Source organism: Oryza glaberrima, chromosome 2, assembly GCF_000147395.1.
Source record: "Oryza glaberrima chromosome 2, OglaRS2, whole genome shotgun sequence".
Taxonomy (NCBI): Eukaryota; Viridiplantae; Streptophyta; class Magnoliopsida; order Poales; family Poaceae; genus Oryza; species Oryza glaberrima.
Window position 1 is genome coordinate 22,746,190 of NC_068327.1, and position 17,788 is coordinate 22,763,977.

The window sequence follows — 17,788 nt, forward strand, 5'->3', positions numbered from 1 at the left end:
CAAATTATTTGGATAACATTTTAAGTGACATGTAAAAATGATAGGATATCCCCTTAAGGGGTGATTCATTACTCTAGGAGAGGAATATTTTTTGTGTTTTTCTTAAACATATATTTCTCTTCCACGTGATAATTAAGACGTGTTGAATCTTGGTTTGCATGCAGTGTCTCCTGTGTATGCATATGGCAAACCATGCATTCTCCCAGAAAGAAGGCCTCCATGCCATGCTGCAGTACCACCCGGAGATGGATCCAGCATGGGGACATCGGGGTCTTGAGCCCCACTATTAACGTGACGAATATAAGAGTCCCCACGAATATCCCACTATTTTTTTTTTACCATATCCGTCACCGGTACCACCGGTACGATCGACATGGTGCATGCACCGCCCGGCAACTCGATCATCCTGGGAGTGTGCATGTATATATAGTCGGTCTCCATGCATGTATCGATCCACCGGCACGATGGCCAGTCCCAGTACGGCCAAAATTAATCGAGCCGCACGTGAGGTGAAAAAAAAAGCACTTAAAATTAAACTCATGGCTCAAATCGATTTGGATCCTTGAGTGTCGTGATCTCCCTTGGGCCATTGTCGTCGTGCCTCTTTCTTCTCCCTGATAGGACTCTCCAGGTGAAAAATCAGTTATACGAGTCATTGGACGAATAGCGACGGTACTTTCGGTGTCACGTTATTCTTACGAGCGTCGTTTTAAGAATATTCTGTTTCTATCCTATCTCACCACTAATTAGTAAGGTCTTCGACGAAGCTCTTGGGAATCGTCTTTGGGTTTGAACGTGGGATGAGTGAATTTTCTTCTCTCACACTCTCCTTCGGTAAATCTATCTTTGTGGGGATGACCACGAGTGCGTTGGTGGCTTTTCTATTTGGAGATGTGATAGTACGGTGCGTTTATGCCATCTTGGGGCTGGCGGCAGCCAGCTTGGCGCTAGTCTTTTTTTTTTTCTCAGGAATGTGTGTTACGAGCTATCAACATGTGATGATTTGCCTTTGTTTTTTTCTTTTTGTGGTTGTCTTCTAGGTTATAATCTAGTATTTTTTTTCTTACTACATACTCCCTCCGTTACTTAATATAAAAAATTTTGACATTTTGCTTGAACCGTTTGACTATTCGTTTTATTCAAAAAAAAATTAGAATTATTATTTTTTTTACTTACTTTATTATCCAAAGTAATTTTAAGTACAACTTTTCGTTTTCTTATATTTGCACAAATTTTTTTGAATAAGACGAGTGGTCAAACAATGCAAATAAAATTTCAAAATCCCTTATATTAAGAGACGGATGGAGTATATTTAAGAAAATTAGTTTGAATCAAATCGAACTTATAATTGTAACGAAATGAGCGGATCCAAAGTTTTAACTCATTTGCAAGACTACTTGCGAGCTACTAGTTTTACTCATTAGTAAAAGAAATATATGTCTATTCTAACTAATATGTACTTCCTCCGTTCCTTAAAAAAAAATCAACTTTGAATACTATTCTTAGTTAGTGTTTATTTTCTGTTGTTGACGCATGGCATATATCACATCACATTTTAAAAGCTGATATAATTGGGATAAAACTGATTAACGAATCTAACTAGGTTGACAAAGTCAGCTCACGAACCTAGCCAAGGCATGCTTTTTTGGGGGCTGTTTGGAAAACAGGGACTTGTCCTATTACATTCGATGTTTGGACACTAATTTAGAGTATTAAACATAGATTAATTACAAAACACATTTCATAACCTTGGACTAATTCGCGAGACGAATCTTTTGAGCCTAATTACACCATGATTTAATAATGTGATGCTACAGTAAACTTTTGATAATTATGGAGTAATTAGTCTTAAAAAATTCGTCTCACGGATTAACTCTTATTTATGAAATTAATTTTTTATTACTTTATATTCAATACTCCAAATTAACGTTAAACATCCGATATGACAGGGACTTAAAAAGTTTTAGCCCCATCTAAACAGCCCCTTAGCTTGCTAAAGTTAATGAGGCTCGACTGGCTCGTTATTCCCTCTTAGCCGCATGGACGCAAGTGGTCGGCGCAAACCATGGGAGCTCACCGTGGATCGATAAGGAAGTTTCGCGGAGCCCAGCCGGCGGCCGGTGGCCAAGTGGCCGGCGAGTGAATTCCACCTTCCACACGAGGGAACGGAGAGGCGCGCGGATGGGGCGGCCGTCGAGATTGTGAGAAATTAAGCGCGCGCCCGGCAACCGCCTGGCGGGGAGGAGGGGGGGGGGGGGGGGGGGGGGTCAGCATTGAGCCTATTGCCTAAGCATTCATCACCGGTCAAGGGCCTTGGTGTTTGTTGTCGTTGGTGGTGGTGTCTCCATCCCGCGGTTTACTTTACCGCCAAACTTTTTGCTCGTTTCGGCTGCACCGCTTGCTTCCTCGCTGCCTTGCAAACGTTTTCCGAGATGTCCAAGATGTCCTCTTGAAGATGATGGTTTTGTAGCTAGAAAATGGAAAAGGATTTGTTGGCCTCAACAACCAGGGGACAAAAACCATCAGAAAAAGTAGGCTGCAGGCTGTTGTGATGATACTGTAGAATAGGGCCCGGAGCGATGCGATGCGATGCAACCGACGCTGCCGGATTTGGTAGCCTTTGTCGTTGGGCTGCATTTTCGTCCAGGACTCGAGATCAGTCAATACTGCAAGCAGTGTGCGTGATATAATATATCAGTCAACTAATGCACACAGGAGGGTGCAAGCAGCAGTAGACAACATCAAAGGTGAGGAACTAGGGGAAGGGGGGAGAACAAACTTACAAGTACAGCAGCAAACATTTGCACAGGTGTCAATCAAGAGACAAAAAAACTTAAGCTAAACGTAGGCAGGCTTGAAGCACTGTGAATTTGTGATAGGGATACAGAAAAGACCCGGCTGTACTTTTCAAAGAATGACTCGAGGCAATATTCTGTTCACTCATTGGGACTATTAAACAGACAAAAAGCAATCCAACTTTCCAAGAATTGATAACTGAAAATTTGAAGCAAACATATTTAGATGCTGTACACATTAAAATTCTGAGACAACTTGCGGGTGTGGTATTACAATGAAATGGCAGATAATTTACAACTCCTGCAGATTTGGCAACCTGGAGGTCCCTATCCAACTCAGTTCCATCCCCCTATGCAGGTAGGGGTTCTTCCAAAACTGTGATATCATAAAGTATCATAAAAAGCACAGAAAAAAATTGCATAATGCACATTAAATGTCCATAGAAACAAAAATACCTTTTGTTTTTTCTGCAGCTTCTGGTCTCTCTGGTGCCTTAGTGGGTACATCAGGAAGCTCAATAACCTCGTCAATGTCTTCTGCAGCCTCAGTGACAGCAGGTGTTTCTGATTTCTCCTCAGGCCGTACTTCAGTAACTGGAGCATCTGGTAGAGACTCAACGGCAAGCTGCAACAGACAGTCATGATCAACAATAGAAGAGATAAACCGTTTATGGCTCATGAAAGTTCAGAATTAAAGCATTTTCATGTTGGTAGTTTGCTCAAAATGGAAAATGCATAAAAGCTCCTGAAAATCAATAAAAACCTGTGCTTCCAAGTTCTCAAATTCAGCCATAACAGCCTCCTCATCCTCAGCAGATAGCTGCTCACCCAGAGCAGCATTTATCTCCTGCAATCAATATTGGTCGATAAGTAAACAATATAAGGAGGTCCATGCAATTGTAGTTGGAGCACCAACACAACAGAAGGTAAGGCAAGTGCATAGACCATCAATAGAAAAGAAAAACGATAGCGCTGTTTGTGTAATCTGACACGTCGATCACAAACTCGCAAATCTACAAATGTTATGCAGGTCAGATCCATTCATTCTTAAGCTGTTAACTACATAGACCAATGTTACACTCATGCACAACTGTTTCCAATTAAATCCAATTATAGGCACACAAATAGAGCACATCCTATACAAAATCAGGAGACAACTTATACATTCAAGAAGCATATGGGTGTAAACAATAATGCCGCCATTCCAGAACCAAGACTGCTATAATCTTTCAGAAAACCTACAGAGTCTATTTAGTCTGGCATAAGTTGATCAAAACAGCTTTTATAGGAACCCGATGTGATACCAAAGGTGTAACTGAGGATACAGTAAAACAATTTGAGACCATGACTTCCAGACAACTAAGGGGATAAAACAACTGTAAATGTAGTAACAAGCAAGAGTGTAGAGTTTATTCAACTTACATCTTGGTAAGCCTTGGCCTCAGCTGTGTCGTCCATCAACTTTTGGACATCATCAATATTTATCTCATTCTGGATAGACTTAAGAGCAGCATTTCCAGCTTTTAGGCTGTCAAATACAGCCTTCTGTTTACTTGCTAGTTCAATGTCTGCCAGCTACAACAAGCAAACAAAAAGAGGATGTCAATCATGCATCTTAACTGAACGTTTCACTGATTATCAATTCTGATTGTAAGTAACAGATATTACCCAGTCAAATTATTTTGAATTCATAAGGAGACAGAATATGTCCAATAGACTACGAACCTGTTGTTCGACATTCATTTGCCATGTGTCAACTTGTTTCAGCAGCTCTTCCTGTGCTTTCTTCTTCTTCAGTGCAATCAAAGCTCTGTCTTTCTTCTTTTGTTGAACTAGCTGCCGTGCAGCTTCCTTTTCTGCTTCAATCACCTTCTCAAGCTGGAAGAGGGCAAAACAAAAAAAAAAAAGAAACCATCATAAGCAAAACTCATTAGGACCTCCATGATTGTTGGTACAAAAGAATTGAACTGATTTAATGCGACATATGTGCACTAGCGCAGTCAATAATCATGCATAGTCCTATTGTACTACACACAGCAGATGCAACCTGAAGCTATTTCATGAACAGAAAAATATTCTCTGCGGCAGTGCCACACTACACAGCCAGTGCAACACCGCGCAGAATAGTGACACGTGTTTGATCTCCTGCTACAGGCCAAGCCCTCTTTGGTGTCGAGCTGAGCCCATCTCTTGCTGCCGCTGATTGGAGTCAAGCTGACCAGGAGACAGGAGTACATCCTGCATATGGCCGATATATAGCTAATTAGCTTGTATTAGTCCTGAAGTTTTCGGGTTTCCTATGTAAAGATGGTGTTTTGGCTCTCTTTTTATTTCTGCAATATAGACCAAATGATTTTACATGCTGTACAAATATGATGTTGTGAACCTGCCAACCTGGTTTCAACACCAGTTGTGTTTTTAAGTTGTCAATGAACACATTGTAATTTTTACTTAAGTGGTTGGGTATAGTGTTAGAATTGGTTGTGTTTTGCAAACTTTCAGGCCTTCATGTGGTTGGTATTCCTGTATAGCTCAACACTAGTACAATTAAAGATTATCGGAGCTACTCCTTAAATGTTCCGTGATTTGCTATGTCATCAAAATATAATTTCCGAGCACCCGAGGCATCTTGATAAAGTCTAGGTAAAGGACTTATATATTACACTAGAAAATCTCCATGTATATTATCATCAACGGTTGCTTAAAAAAGCTCTATTGAAAATTGAAATCATTCAGGCTTCACATGTAGCTGGTAGATGCGGCTTGGTAGCATTTTCAACGAGTTGACAGATGCGTGGGTGTAGGAGACCAGACATCGGCTCGGCTCCAGAGTTGGGCTCAGGCTGCAGCGTGCTATTGGACACGCATCATTATTCTACGCAGTGTTGCACAGGCTGTGGCGTGCGGCACTGCCGCGGAGAATTTTTTTCCTTCATGAACAAGACAATAACATGCTAATGCAGAAAATAAAGTCGTTTTGTGGCCAAATTTGCGAGGACGAGATAGCTGCAATGCACTCTGGCGTGCACTAGAAGCAAGCCTGGTTTCTGCAATAACCCGAACGTGTAGTGGCATTTACCAGAAGTACTAGACGCATAATGAAATCATCAAATCATCTCTTACTAGTTACTGTTTATTACTACTGATTGTCACCTGGTGCTCTCGCTGCTACTACGATCCCATCAATCCATGATAGATTGAAGAGCTTCATGAATCAGGCCACGAGAAAAAAAAAAACTAACAAGGCGACAGGCGAATTCACCCGAAACCTAATCCCCAACCACCTCTCGCACAACCCGCCGCGATGGGCGGCCGCAGCGGAGACCAAATCTGGCACGATCCCGAAACCCCCCAACACGCGCGATCGAACAGGAGCAGCAGGGGAGGAGATCAGCCGGGTGGGGACGGGGGCGCACCTGCTGCTGGAACTGCGCGAGCTTCCGGCGCTGCGTCTTGAGGGTGAGGATGGCCCTGTCCACGTCCGTCACCTTGGGCTTCTTCACGAAGATGTTCCCCATGGCCGCGTGCTGCTGCTACCTACCCGGCGCCCTCTTCTTCCTTCCGACGCGGCGGCGGCGGCGGAGATGGCCGGAGAGGGGAGGTGGAAGGGGAGGGGGAAAGGTGGACTCTCGAGGTCGAGGAGGAGACGGGCACGGTAACCGTAAGCTGGGGAAGTCGGGAAGGGAGGTTTGGGGATGATGTGGATCGGGTTGGGTGTGCGACTCAAAGCGGATCGGATCTGGATTTGTTGTTAGTGGGCTAGCGCTCAAAGCCCAGGAGAGATGGGAGGCCCATTTCTCAGATCGACGTTGGGCCGCCTGGTACGCCGATGCTGTCGCAAAAGGAACGAAGAGATATTTAACTATTTTGCTTGTAACTGAAACCAAGTGCCATAGATATAAGATGGTATACACCGTGAGAGATACTCCCTCCGTCCCATAAATAACGAATCTCGAATTGAATGTGACATATTCTAATACGATGATGTATATCTAGATTCATAGTACTAAGATATGTCACATCCGGTACTAGGTTGGTTTTTTATGTGACGGAGGGAGTAATAAATAGTTAAACGTAAATGTCACCAAAATGACTGTTACTAATAACCCCATCCATAATTTTTTTCACCTAACATAGCAATGCAAAACTAAAAAACTAAAATACCACTATTTTATTAAATCCTATGTAACTATATCCAATTTTATTTACTCCCAATACAATTATTATCTACTTTCACAAACTTTGATGTGAAAATAAACTTTTTTTAAAAACACAGCACGAACGCAAACGCTTACAACGCGCGTATACTCACCCGTATGAACGTGAACACACACTTTATCCCTATGAGCTTCTCCAGAAGACTGGACATATATATTTTGAGATTAAAGAAGCCACCACATCCATCTCGCTATCGACGGTTACGTCATCTACCATTGAAAAAATAATTAGCCTTAAGTCTAATACTTAAATTTGGATGGGTTGGTTTCCTCGCAATAAACCTAACTAGTTGAGCTACGCTCACTTTGCAACATAAAATTTATTTTAGAATAGGTTGAACAAGCTTGTTATTACGGGACTGAGGGAGTACTAATTACTGTCAAGAAATGATTTGGGCACAGTAGATTTTATCATATCTTTCAATCTTTCATCACAACATATATAAATAAAATGGATTGGCCAAAGTAGCATCTCTCGCTCACGTTGCTCCAGCCTAGGGGCAACGCGAGCGCCCCCCGCGCACCGACCGCCGCCATACCTTCCTCCTCTCCTCTAGCTTGCCATCGCTCGAGTGGCCCACCGGAAAGCCATCTGGCCGCAAGGACGGCGGCAGCGGGGCTTCTTCTTCACCAAAACAGCGTCGGTTGGGGCACCCGGCGCCCATGGTAGAGGCGGCTAGATCCAGCAAGGGCACGCCGGCGCCCACAGTGGAGGCGGCCGGATCCGGTGAAGGCACGTCGGCGGACGTCGTGGCAGCCCCTACAAGGAGTCGAAGGTCGTCGAGATGGCCGCAAGCGAACGGTGGGCAACGTTGAGTAGGCCATGGGCGACGGTGGCCAGCGGCGGCATGGACGACGACGGGCCTTCGGCGGCGGTGGTGGAGGATGCGGGTCCGGCACGGCCATTGTCACACCCCGAAGTTCTTTCCCAAGCCTAAATTGAAGTTTTAAATGGTCTCAAGAAAATACCAGTGTAAAGCAAGAGTAAACCTTAATAAATTAATGCAAATAATAATCGGAATTGGCATGTGGAATTTTTCTTGAGTTCTACATGTCGAAACTCGCTAACAAGATTTTTAGTGGAATTTTCAGAGCTCTCGAAATAATTTTAACCAATTAAAATTGAGCACATGCAACTTTAAATCCCAGGGAAAATCTTTTCCTCCTTTTCCTTTTCTTTTCCCTCCTTTTCCTCTTCTTGGGCCGTCGGCCCAGTCCACCCTGCCGCCGCGCGCGCCCTCCTCCTTGTGGGCCGGCCCAAGCCGCCCCTCCCTCTCTCCCCGGGACGCCGACAGGTGGGCCCCACCTGTCGGGGTCGTCCCCTTCCTCCGGCCGCCCGCCCCACGTCGCCACCACCGCCGAAACCGCCGCCGCGCCCACGTCCCCACCTCCCCCGGGCCACGTCGGCCACGCCCGTGCGTGCGCCGTGTCTCCCGCACCCACTCCCCCCTCTCTCCCGCTCGCGCCCGCGCCCGAGATGGCCGGGATTCGAATTCCGAATCCCGCCTCTCTCTCCTCCCCCACTCCCACGTCGGCCGGCGAATCCCGCCCCTACCGGCCACGTCCGAGTTCCCCCTCCCCTATTTAAGCTCCACCGCCACCCCCTCTCTCTTTTTCCCCATCTTGCCGAACTCTCCCGAGCTCTCCATCGCTCCCGCACCGTGCATCCACCCGCCTCCGCCTTTCCCGCCACTCCGGCCGCCGCTAGACTCGCCGCCGCGCCGCCGTCGCCGTCGTCGGGTTCGCAAGGTCAAGGGCCACCCCGTCCGCTCCTCCTCCATCGAGGTCCGTCGCCGGAGCCCGCATCCCCTCGCACTCCGGTGAGCACCACCTCCACCGCCGCCTTCGGCCATGGTTTCCGATCGCCGTGGTTCATCTCCCTCCCCCTAATCTCTCTCTTTTCCTCTCTTAGGGCATCCTGGAGCTCGTCTGTCCGTCGCCGCCGTCCTCCCGTGGCTCGCCGTCGCCGTTCACCGTCGTCCCCCTCCGCGGCGGCCACCTTCGGTGAAGCACCCCCTCCTCCTCTATTCCCCTCCCTCTCCCTCCTAGCCGTGCCGGGTCGAGCCGCCGCCTTTGCGCCGCCGTCTCCCGCCGCCGGTTGTCGTCACCGGCGATGCGCGCGAGCCGCCGCCCTTGCCATGGCTGGCCAGCCGGCTTTGTGCCGAGCCGAGCCGAGCCAGGCCGCCGCTGCACCGTCCGATCGGCCCCGGGCCGATCCGGGCCGTCGATCCCGTGGACCGGCGGTGGACCACCCGCGTGGTCTCGGTCCACGGTAGACCGGCCACCCGTGCGCCGCTGACATGCGGGCCCCGCCTGTCGGCGCCGCCCCCTTTTTTATGACGTCAGCCCTGGGATTTATTGCGCAATAAATGATTTAAGGACTTTTTGTTATAGTAATAAACACAGTGAATCTTCTACTATTCATAACTTATTCATCCGAGCTCCGTTTAAGCCCGTTCAAGTCTCAGTAAATCAAGAAAAATGTGTAGAATCCATTAAAAATGGTTTTGTTCTCTGTTTCAGTAGTCTTATAGCCTGTTTGTATTGTTTACTTTGTATGTCGCTTAGATTCCGGTTCTTCCGACGCTCCGGTGTACTTCGAGATAGTCGCCGAGGTTCCTCCAGCAGCAGAGCAAGGCAAGTCATGCCTGTCACTTGATCATGTTGATCCTATATTGTAAATGTTCTAATGTTTTCTTTCAAATACTGCATCGCTTTGCAACAATACTATGGGAGGTTTACCTATTGTTACAGCCATGCTATTTTGGTACCATGCTCCTTGTTAGCTTGGGTTATAACATGAATAGACTTTCGACTAGGGATTGCTTAGCCATGCTTAGTTCAACTAGCACACATTGGGAAAAAATCCTATTAAAGTATAGACTGCAGGTTCTAATGGTAATGTTGGATTAGTGCCACCGCTCTGGTGTTGCTTAATTAAAATGAATCACATGGTGGGCTGTGGGTGCATGGTTTTGCTAGTCGCACCCATGGCAATTAAGGACCGGTTCGCGGGAAACCCTGGAAGAATTTATCGTGCTTACCACAAGCCAGCGTGGGCAACGGCTGGGCTTGTAGTGTAGCTTTCCTCTAGCTAACGCATCCAGGCAAGGGTGGGCGTGATGGAGCGGGGCGGGCCCTGCGATGGCCTCTATCGCTTCCGGATTCACCTAGGCACGAGAGGGGACTGCCCGTTGCCTTGCGAGGAGTGGGGGTGAAACCTGAGGTGTGATGTGCTTGGTTAGAGGGGGTTATGCGAAGGGTCCTGTCACGGCCTCTTTCCGGTATGTCGTGGTGGCATGTCGGCGCACGGAAACGTGTCATGGGGCTCTGTCTTGTGGGTACAGTTGTACACCTCTGATCAGAGTAAAACTATTCGAATAGCCGTGCCCGCGGTTATGGGCGGTCAACCAGATTCACCGTGATTAGACTCACCCTAGTTTAGTCTAATGAAATTGGATAGTATAGGTGGATGGTTGGGCCTGTCGCAACGTGGTATAGCGTTGGACAGTGGATGAATAATATTGATTAATTATCACGACTGTTTTCTTCTTTAAACTTCTGTTTATAAATGCCCGCTTTATGCAAATGAACCATTATAGCTACCCCTTGATAATTCCCTACATCATACCCCTATTCCGGTATGACTTGCTGAGTACAGTGGGTAGTACTCAGTCTTGCTCTATTTTCCCCAACCCCAGAGTACGAGTATGTGCCAGATGGTGGTTTCTCCGAGGTGTAGGCTTCGTCCGTGCCGTCGAGGATGCTTGTGGAGTGGTGTTCCCGCTGCAGTTCAAGTCAAGGCTTAGCTCCTGTTATCTCTCGTTTTTCCGCTGCATTTATGTAAGACTTTTATGATGTTTGTAAGACGTGGATCTGAATGTCAACATTGTCGTTTGTGTACCCCGGCCGGTCCTGAACGGGGATTTAATGCACATTCTGCTTGGAATTCTATTCGGGAATTTCTGGGCGTGACAGCCGTGCCCATATCTGGCCGTCCCGTGGCTGATTCCGACGCTCCCGCGATGGCGGCACGGCAGCAACGGCGTCGGCGGTTGGACAGCGGGGAGGCAGCTGGTGGCGGGACTAAGCGGTGGTGGCGGCGGCGGCGGCGACGACTGGTGGTGGTGGAGGCGGCGGTGGGACCATCCAGATCCGCGCTGTCCCAGGAGGATCCAGAGGGGTAGCGGAGGGATGGTGGTGGCGGCGGAGCCCGAGCCTTGGCGGGCGACCAGCGATGCGCGACACGCATGCCAGGTCGCGCCGGTAGCGATGGTGGAAGAGACGACGTGGCGACCCAATGGCCTCGGCGCGGCGTAGCCTTCCCTGCCGGCTTTGAATGTGGCGGTTGGCTCGTGTGGTGGACGATTGGCCTCTCCCTCAGCAAGATCAGGTCCCCTCCGCCGGATTTGAGGCGAGAGCGTCGTGCTTCGGCGGACGTTCCAGTGCCGCAAGCACTGTGACGGAGGGTGTCATCGGCATGGCACAGAGGATGGCAAGGCGACGGCAGAGACGGTCTTGTGGCCTGAGGATGACGCGGGCAACAGGATCATGGCGGAGTCGGCGGTTGCATTGTCAGGGGGGAACTGCGGTTCTTTGACGGGCTTCAATCCAGACTTTTGTCCTCTTGCGACGGCGCCTTTGCCAACAAAAGATGGTCACGTCAGGCAGGCTAGTGTGCGGGAGAGGGGATCAATTCTTCTCTCTCACCTTCTCCCCATCCAACCCAATTGCATGGATGGAGCTGGAGCGCGCCGGGGGTCGAGCTCCTCAACGATGATTGGCTGGCGATGTGGCGCCGGCGCAGTGGCCGCGTGTTGAAGGCTTTCGTCGGTGTTGGCAGTGGACCATGCAGAAGCTTGTTCTTGGGAGGGTTGAAAATTATGGGCGAAAGTTCTGCCTTCGGGTTGGCAACAACGATGCCTGAGGGCACCGTTTTTCTCTTGGGGTGTTGCTGCATTTTCTTTCCCTCTCAATTACTTTTTTTAGGTGAAAACCTTGTCCTAGCTCCCTGGGACGGGACACAACGGTGCTATTGGTTTTGTTCCCTTTTTGGAGGCATCATCTCGAAGATATCATGTTTCACTCTTGCTGCGGGTGTTGTTGTAGACACGCGTTGTGGTTGTTTTTTTTTCTTTTCTGACTATAGTCTTCTAGGACTATAGAATTGTATTTTTCTCCTGCTATATCAATACTTGAAACTCGTATTGTCTCGTGTGGTTCGTTAAAAAAAAATATAGATAAAAGTGATATTTGGGGGTAGTTTTTTAATTTTCTCATTAAATTAACTGTGGGTCCACCGTGGGCCGTGGTGCGGGCATAGCTGCACACGCGGCAGTTGGAAAGTCCGAAAATGGGTGGTTGGCACGAACGGTACGGACCCATCTCAAATTTAGTCACGTTTCGTTTGTCGCTTTCGCTGTCGCTGCTATATGCTTCAATGTGATCATCGATTAATTAAGCAGCTTAATTTTGTTCTAGATTAATCGACGCCCTTTGCCGATCTAATAGTCCTACGTTAATAGTCCTAGATTAATTAAGCAGTTTAATTCTGTTCTAGATTAATAGTCATACGTTACTATGTCTACTGTTGTTGTACGGTTTTCTGAATTTCTGTCATCTTGACGCTGGGAGAACAGAATAGTAGAGAAAATAGCTCCACTCAACGAACTTGGCTCCAACGGCGCAAAAAAATCTTCTTTATCTGTTTGTTATTTGACAGCCTCTTGCGGTTTAAGAAAAAAGATAATCGCCACACGTGCCAATTATTAACTTTCACGTGATCAAAATATCTTACTGAAGCTTAGATATAACAACAAATCAAACAACCTACTTCACTACTCGCTCCGTCCTAAAAAAAAAAGCAAACCACGGATTTTCGTGCTAACGTTTGACTGTCTGTCTTATATGAAAATTTTTTATAATTAGTATTTTCATTATTGTTAGATGATAAAACATGATTAATACTTTATGCGTGACTTATCTTTTTAATTTTTTTTCATAATTTTTTTAAATAAGATAGACGGTCAAATGTTGGACACGGAAAGCAGGGTTTGTCTTTTTTTTTTTTTTGGGACGGAGGGAGTAGGCTTGTTCGCTTGAACTATTAGCCACTTGTGACTATGGCTGGCTGCAGTACAGTACGTACAAGCCAATACAAATTTTACTGTATTTGTTGTAGATGTTGTATTTGTTGTAGATATACTACGTCCACCAAACACACACACTAGAACTCCGACGACACATGACTATAATGAGCTAGCTCAACAAACCATTGGTTGTGTATATCCTAGATAGCAGGCTTTTAATTAATTTATTTATTTATTAAAAAACTCAACAAACCACAGTGATCTTGTCTGATCTGTTGCTAACATGATAACCTCCTTGCGGCCCCGATTAAAAAACAGCCAAATTTACCAATTATAAAATATAATTAAGTTCGTAAAACTACCAAATTTACCAATTATAAAATATACTCCGTAATTAAATTATTAAGCTCATGCCATATATTCCGTACATGAAGAACATTATCTAACTTTGCACATATACGATAATAAACCAACAATCCACTAAAATTATGATTATATGCGCCAAAATGAGCTAGCTTAAAAACCAAACAACCCACTAAACCTCAAACTATGGCCCGTTATTTTCTCCAACAAAAGTCGGATAAAAATTTGAATATTCGTGACATGCTTTTCAAACTGCTAAACGGTGTGTTTTGTGCGGAAAATTTCTATATGAAAGTTACTCTAAAATATCATATAAATATATTTTTCAAGTATATAATAATTAAAACTCAATTAATCGTACATTAATACCACCTCATTTTACGTGAAAAAACATAATCTTTATCTTCATCTTCATCTAACTGAGTTTCAAACACCATTAATGTACAAGTTCACTAGCTTCATTTGATAAATTTGGGAAGTGTGGTTATGGTAAACGAGGGAGTTGCAAAAGCAAAACGAGCTTTCGAACCAAGCCTAGTCAAATCATGTGGTGACCTTAGCTTTCACCTCTGATCCACCAACTAATCATATATTAAAACAACACAAAGAATATGTGGACCAAGTTAGCAATTTGGATTCAAAAAAGTTTTTTTTCTGAGTAAAGTGCATGGACGGTCCTTAAACTTGTAGCGGTGTGTTATCTAGGTCCTTAAACTCTCAAAATGCATATACAAGTCCCAGAACTTGTCATAGTGTGTCATCTAGATCCCAAATCGCCACAGCCCCTTCAAGATCCTACATGGTGCTTGTGGTGCTGATGTGGCATGTCACACGGACATGACGTGGCATAATTTTGACTGACAAATAGGACCCATTTAAAAATTTTCTTTTTTCTTTTTTTTCTTCTCTTGTATTTTCCTTTCTTCTCCTTTCTCTGTGACCCGATCAGAAGAGAGGAAAAAAAAAGAAGAATGAGAAGAAAGTGGAAAAGAAAAAGAAGAAGAAGAAAAAAATACATGTCACGTCCATATGGCAGGTCACATCAGCGCCACGTAGGATCCAAGAGGGGATGTGTCGATTTGGGACCTAGATGATACATTTTGACAAGTTCTAGAACCTGGATATGCATTTTGAGAGTTTGGGGATTTAGATGACACACCGCTACAAGTTTAAGGACCGCTCGTGCACGTTACTCTTTTTTCTTGTGGAAAAAGAGCTACTCGTTTGTGTCGCCTCCTTCCAATCTGTTGCTAACATGGCAACCTTGCAACCCCGGTTCACAAAAAACCAACACATTCTGGCACTTTGGGCATAACTAAGGGGTTGTTTGGTTCTTAACTAACATTGCCATAACTCACTTTAGGCAATGTTCGGCAAGTGTGGCTTGCCACACTTTTTGTGGCCTACAAATTGTAAGCCACATGACATGTGGGGTAAGATGGTAAGAACGTGTGGCTTGCCATATCTATGGCAATGAACCAAACACAAGTCTAAGGAGGTGTGGCAGTCTAAAGTGTAGTGTGGTAAGTTGAAGTAGTGAACCAAACAGCCCCTAAGGTACGACCTTAGTATGCTCAGGTACGACGACAACAAACCAAGCAATCCACTGAAACTCTTAACTACAGTCTACATGCGCCAAAGTAATCTATCTCAACAATCAAACATTCCTCTGGACCTTATAATACATACACCAAAGAGAGCTAACTCCAGTTATACAATAAATCAAACAAACTATGACTCTATGAGCCCTGTCGGTTAGCCTAATAAGCCAAAACAAAAGTCAATTTGAATCCTCAAACTTAATTTTAAGATATTTTCAATATAATTTCTTTTAGCATTGGCTTTTAAGTTGCTACAAATAGATATATAAAAGTTTCACCTAAAAATTAATTTTTATTCCCTAAGGGCAAGCACTATGGGCATCCAAGCACAATCTCTTAGATTCCACATAAGCTAAAATAGTGAGGTGGAGGAGAAAAGAGATGAGAGAGATAAGCATCCACCTCTCATGCAAGAGGCAACCACTACACAAAATTCGAGACAAAAGGACAGAGGGAAAGAGTAGATTGGACAAACAAACATTGAGGCTAGTGTATTAGAATTAGTATAGATGTGATATATTGTACATGTTATCTCTATATTTATTTGTTGATGATGTGGTTAAAATTAGATACAACATCCATCTCTTTTATAAAACTTGCCCTAATAAGCCATTATGGACAACCAATGAGGTTCTATTAGGCCTCGCACCACGTGTGCTGAAAGTGCTAGTTACAGCTGTACAACGGGCAATTAAGCGCACACTTAAGGAAGAGTATTAGAGCGTGTTTGTCATGATATGAAAAAGTAAAAGCATGGGTGCCATCTAAAAAAAAATCTTCAATGTACACTACTTTATACTAAGTGTTTGTTTATAAGTTTAGCGATCAAATCAGGGAAAATATGTAGTGCAAACCACATATGTAGTAGAAACTTGGAAACTACCGTTGGATCGAGAAATGGACGTCCGAGATTCGTCCACGTCACCATGAGTTAAAATTTAACTCCAACCAAAATTTTAACTCATGAGTGAATCCGTGAGTGAATCCGCGAGTTAAATTTTAACTCATGGTGACGTGGACGAATCTCGGACGTCCATTTTTCGATCCAACGGTAGTTTCCAAGTTTTCACTACATATTTTCCCATCAAATCATGTGTTAACCCTTAGCTTCTAGCCTTCTAGTACTCAAACATTCGCTACTGTTCTACCAGAATGTGGACCCCCATTTTTATAACAGGAGTCAATCGTGTATAACGTACCATTTCCCTGGATCAAGTAGTCTGGTACACACGAATCCATAGTTGAAGTACCAAGTGCACATGCACGAGTACGGATTATTACATCATAAGCCCGTAGGCATAGTCTTAAATCATCGGACCGAGCGGTCCGGAATACATCCAAAAAACAGAAGAAGGTAAGGCAGTGGAGTTAAGGCAGCGGTACGCCATTCCCACAGGCAACGACCGTACTAAGACCTATTGAGCACCATCGTCTTCATCACCCTCCTGGTAGTAGGCATAGGGGTCCTCCGAAGCTTCATATCCGGCCTCTGATTAAGTTTATATTTGCAAGGGTGAGTACCAACCGTACTCAGCAAGCCACCACAGCAACAATGCATATGATAGGAGTATTTCAAGGAATGGCTATGGTTCTTTTGCGCAAAGCAAGTTTTGTAATTCTTTTCACAAGCCTAAGACCTAGCATAGACTGATCAAATTTTAGTACCAGTATTCATATTAAACAATGACGGTTCTGTCCACCATCCACTGTGATCCCAAGGATAGCTTCCCGCCATTGAGTCGTCATGGTTTTCTGAGGACGTCCACATCCCCGCCTCTCGGGAAGTGGCTCCATCAGTATAAAGATCATCATGCAACATCCCATCCCACACAAGTTAAGAATTTAGAGTCTAGCCAAGTGTAATACATGTCCCGGTGCTCAATAACCGCGAGCACGGCTATTCGAATAGATTTGGTTTACTCACACTGCAGTGGATGTACACTTTACCCGCACTCCGCGACTGCCCAACACATGAGCCTCGTCCCAACACATGAGACGCGTCACGGCAAAGCTTTTCGATAACCTCGCATTGGCAGTACCCGCTCCATGAATTTTAGTCCTCATGCACTCTAGGCGTCATATGTTTCTAGCAGTGAGAGGAGTCCTGGCGCTCCCGGGAAGGGAAAAACACACACTCCTACATTGCTTCTTGTCGTTGAACCCAGTCCATCATGATTGTTCTCTTATGGGTATCCTCATGTAGTATTGCCAAGCCAGCCTCTGACCATCCGGAACAGGCATCCGCCATCCACCTGGCCATCCGAACCGGGCATCCGCCAGCAGACTGCTTGCCGCATCACACACCTAAAAGAAGACCACTACGCATGGATACTGCCTCCGCTCAGCCATCTACTCCGCTAGGTCTATACCCATACGAGAAGTGCGGTTGTACGGGGGTCGTTTCATGCTTAACTTCATGGCTCGGTCCTTAACTGACCAGGGACAGCACTAGCCTTTTCCGGACACCACCCAAATCCTCCAGCCGCCCCAGTCGAAAACAGTTGTTTAGTTTTTATTTCTCCTTTCACAAATCATGTCATCAACATCATGGCAATGTAGCGCTCATGTCTCCACATGCCGCATCTCAATTACCTTCCCAAAGGTAATTGCCCAAGCACATAACATTTGATAAATATGAGTATGCATGATTCTAAAATAGCATTTGTAAGCAATTGTCATAATTTACTAGGGACTCATACGTAAACATGGTTACAAGGATTTTA

General features: G+C 45.4%; 1 protein-coding gene across 1 annotated transcript; it reads right to left on the reverse strand.

Annotated features, from left to right (window-relative positions):
* Nucleotides 1–2,966: 2,966 nt before the first annotated feature.
* Nucleotides 2,967–6,474, reverse strand: LOC127764324 (vacuolar protein sorting-associated protein 20 homolog 2-like). Its single transcript, XM_052289185.1, has 6 exons — nt 6,212–6,474; nt 4,521–4,673; nt 4,218–4,370; nt 3,559–3,642; nt 3,252–3,420; nt 2,967–3,171 (listed from the first exon to the last, which is right to left on the reverse strand). The coding sequence occupies exons 1-6, from the start codon at nt 6,311–6,313 to the stop codon at nt 3,146–3,148; spliced, it is 687 nt and encodes a 228-aa protein (XP_052145145.1). The 5' UTR covers nt 6,314–6,474; the 3' UTR covers nt 2,967–3,145.
* Between the last annotated feature and the right edge of the window lie 11,314 nt (nt 6,475–17,788).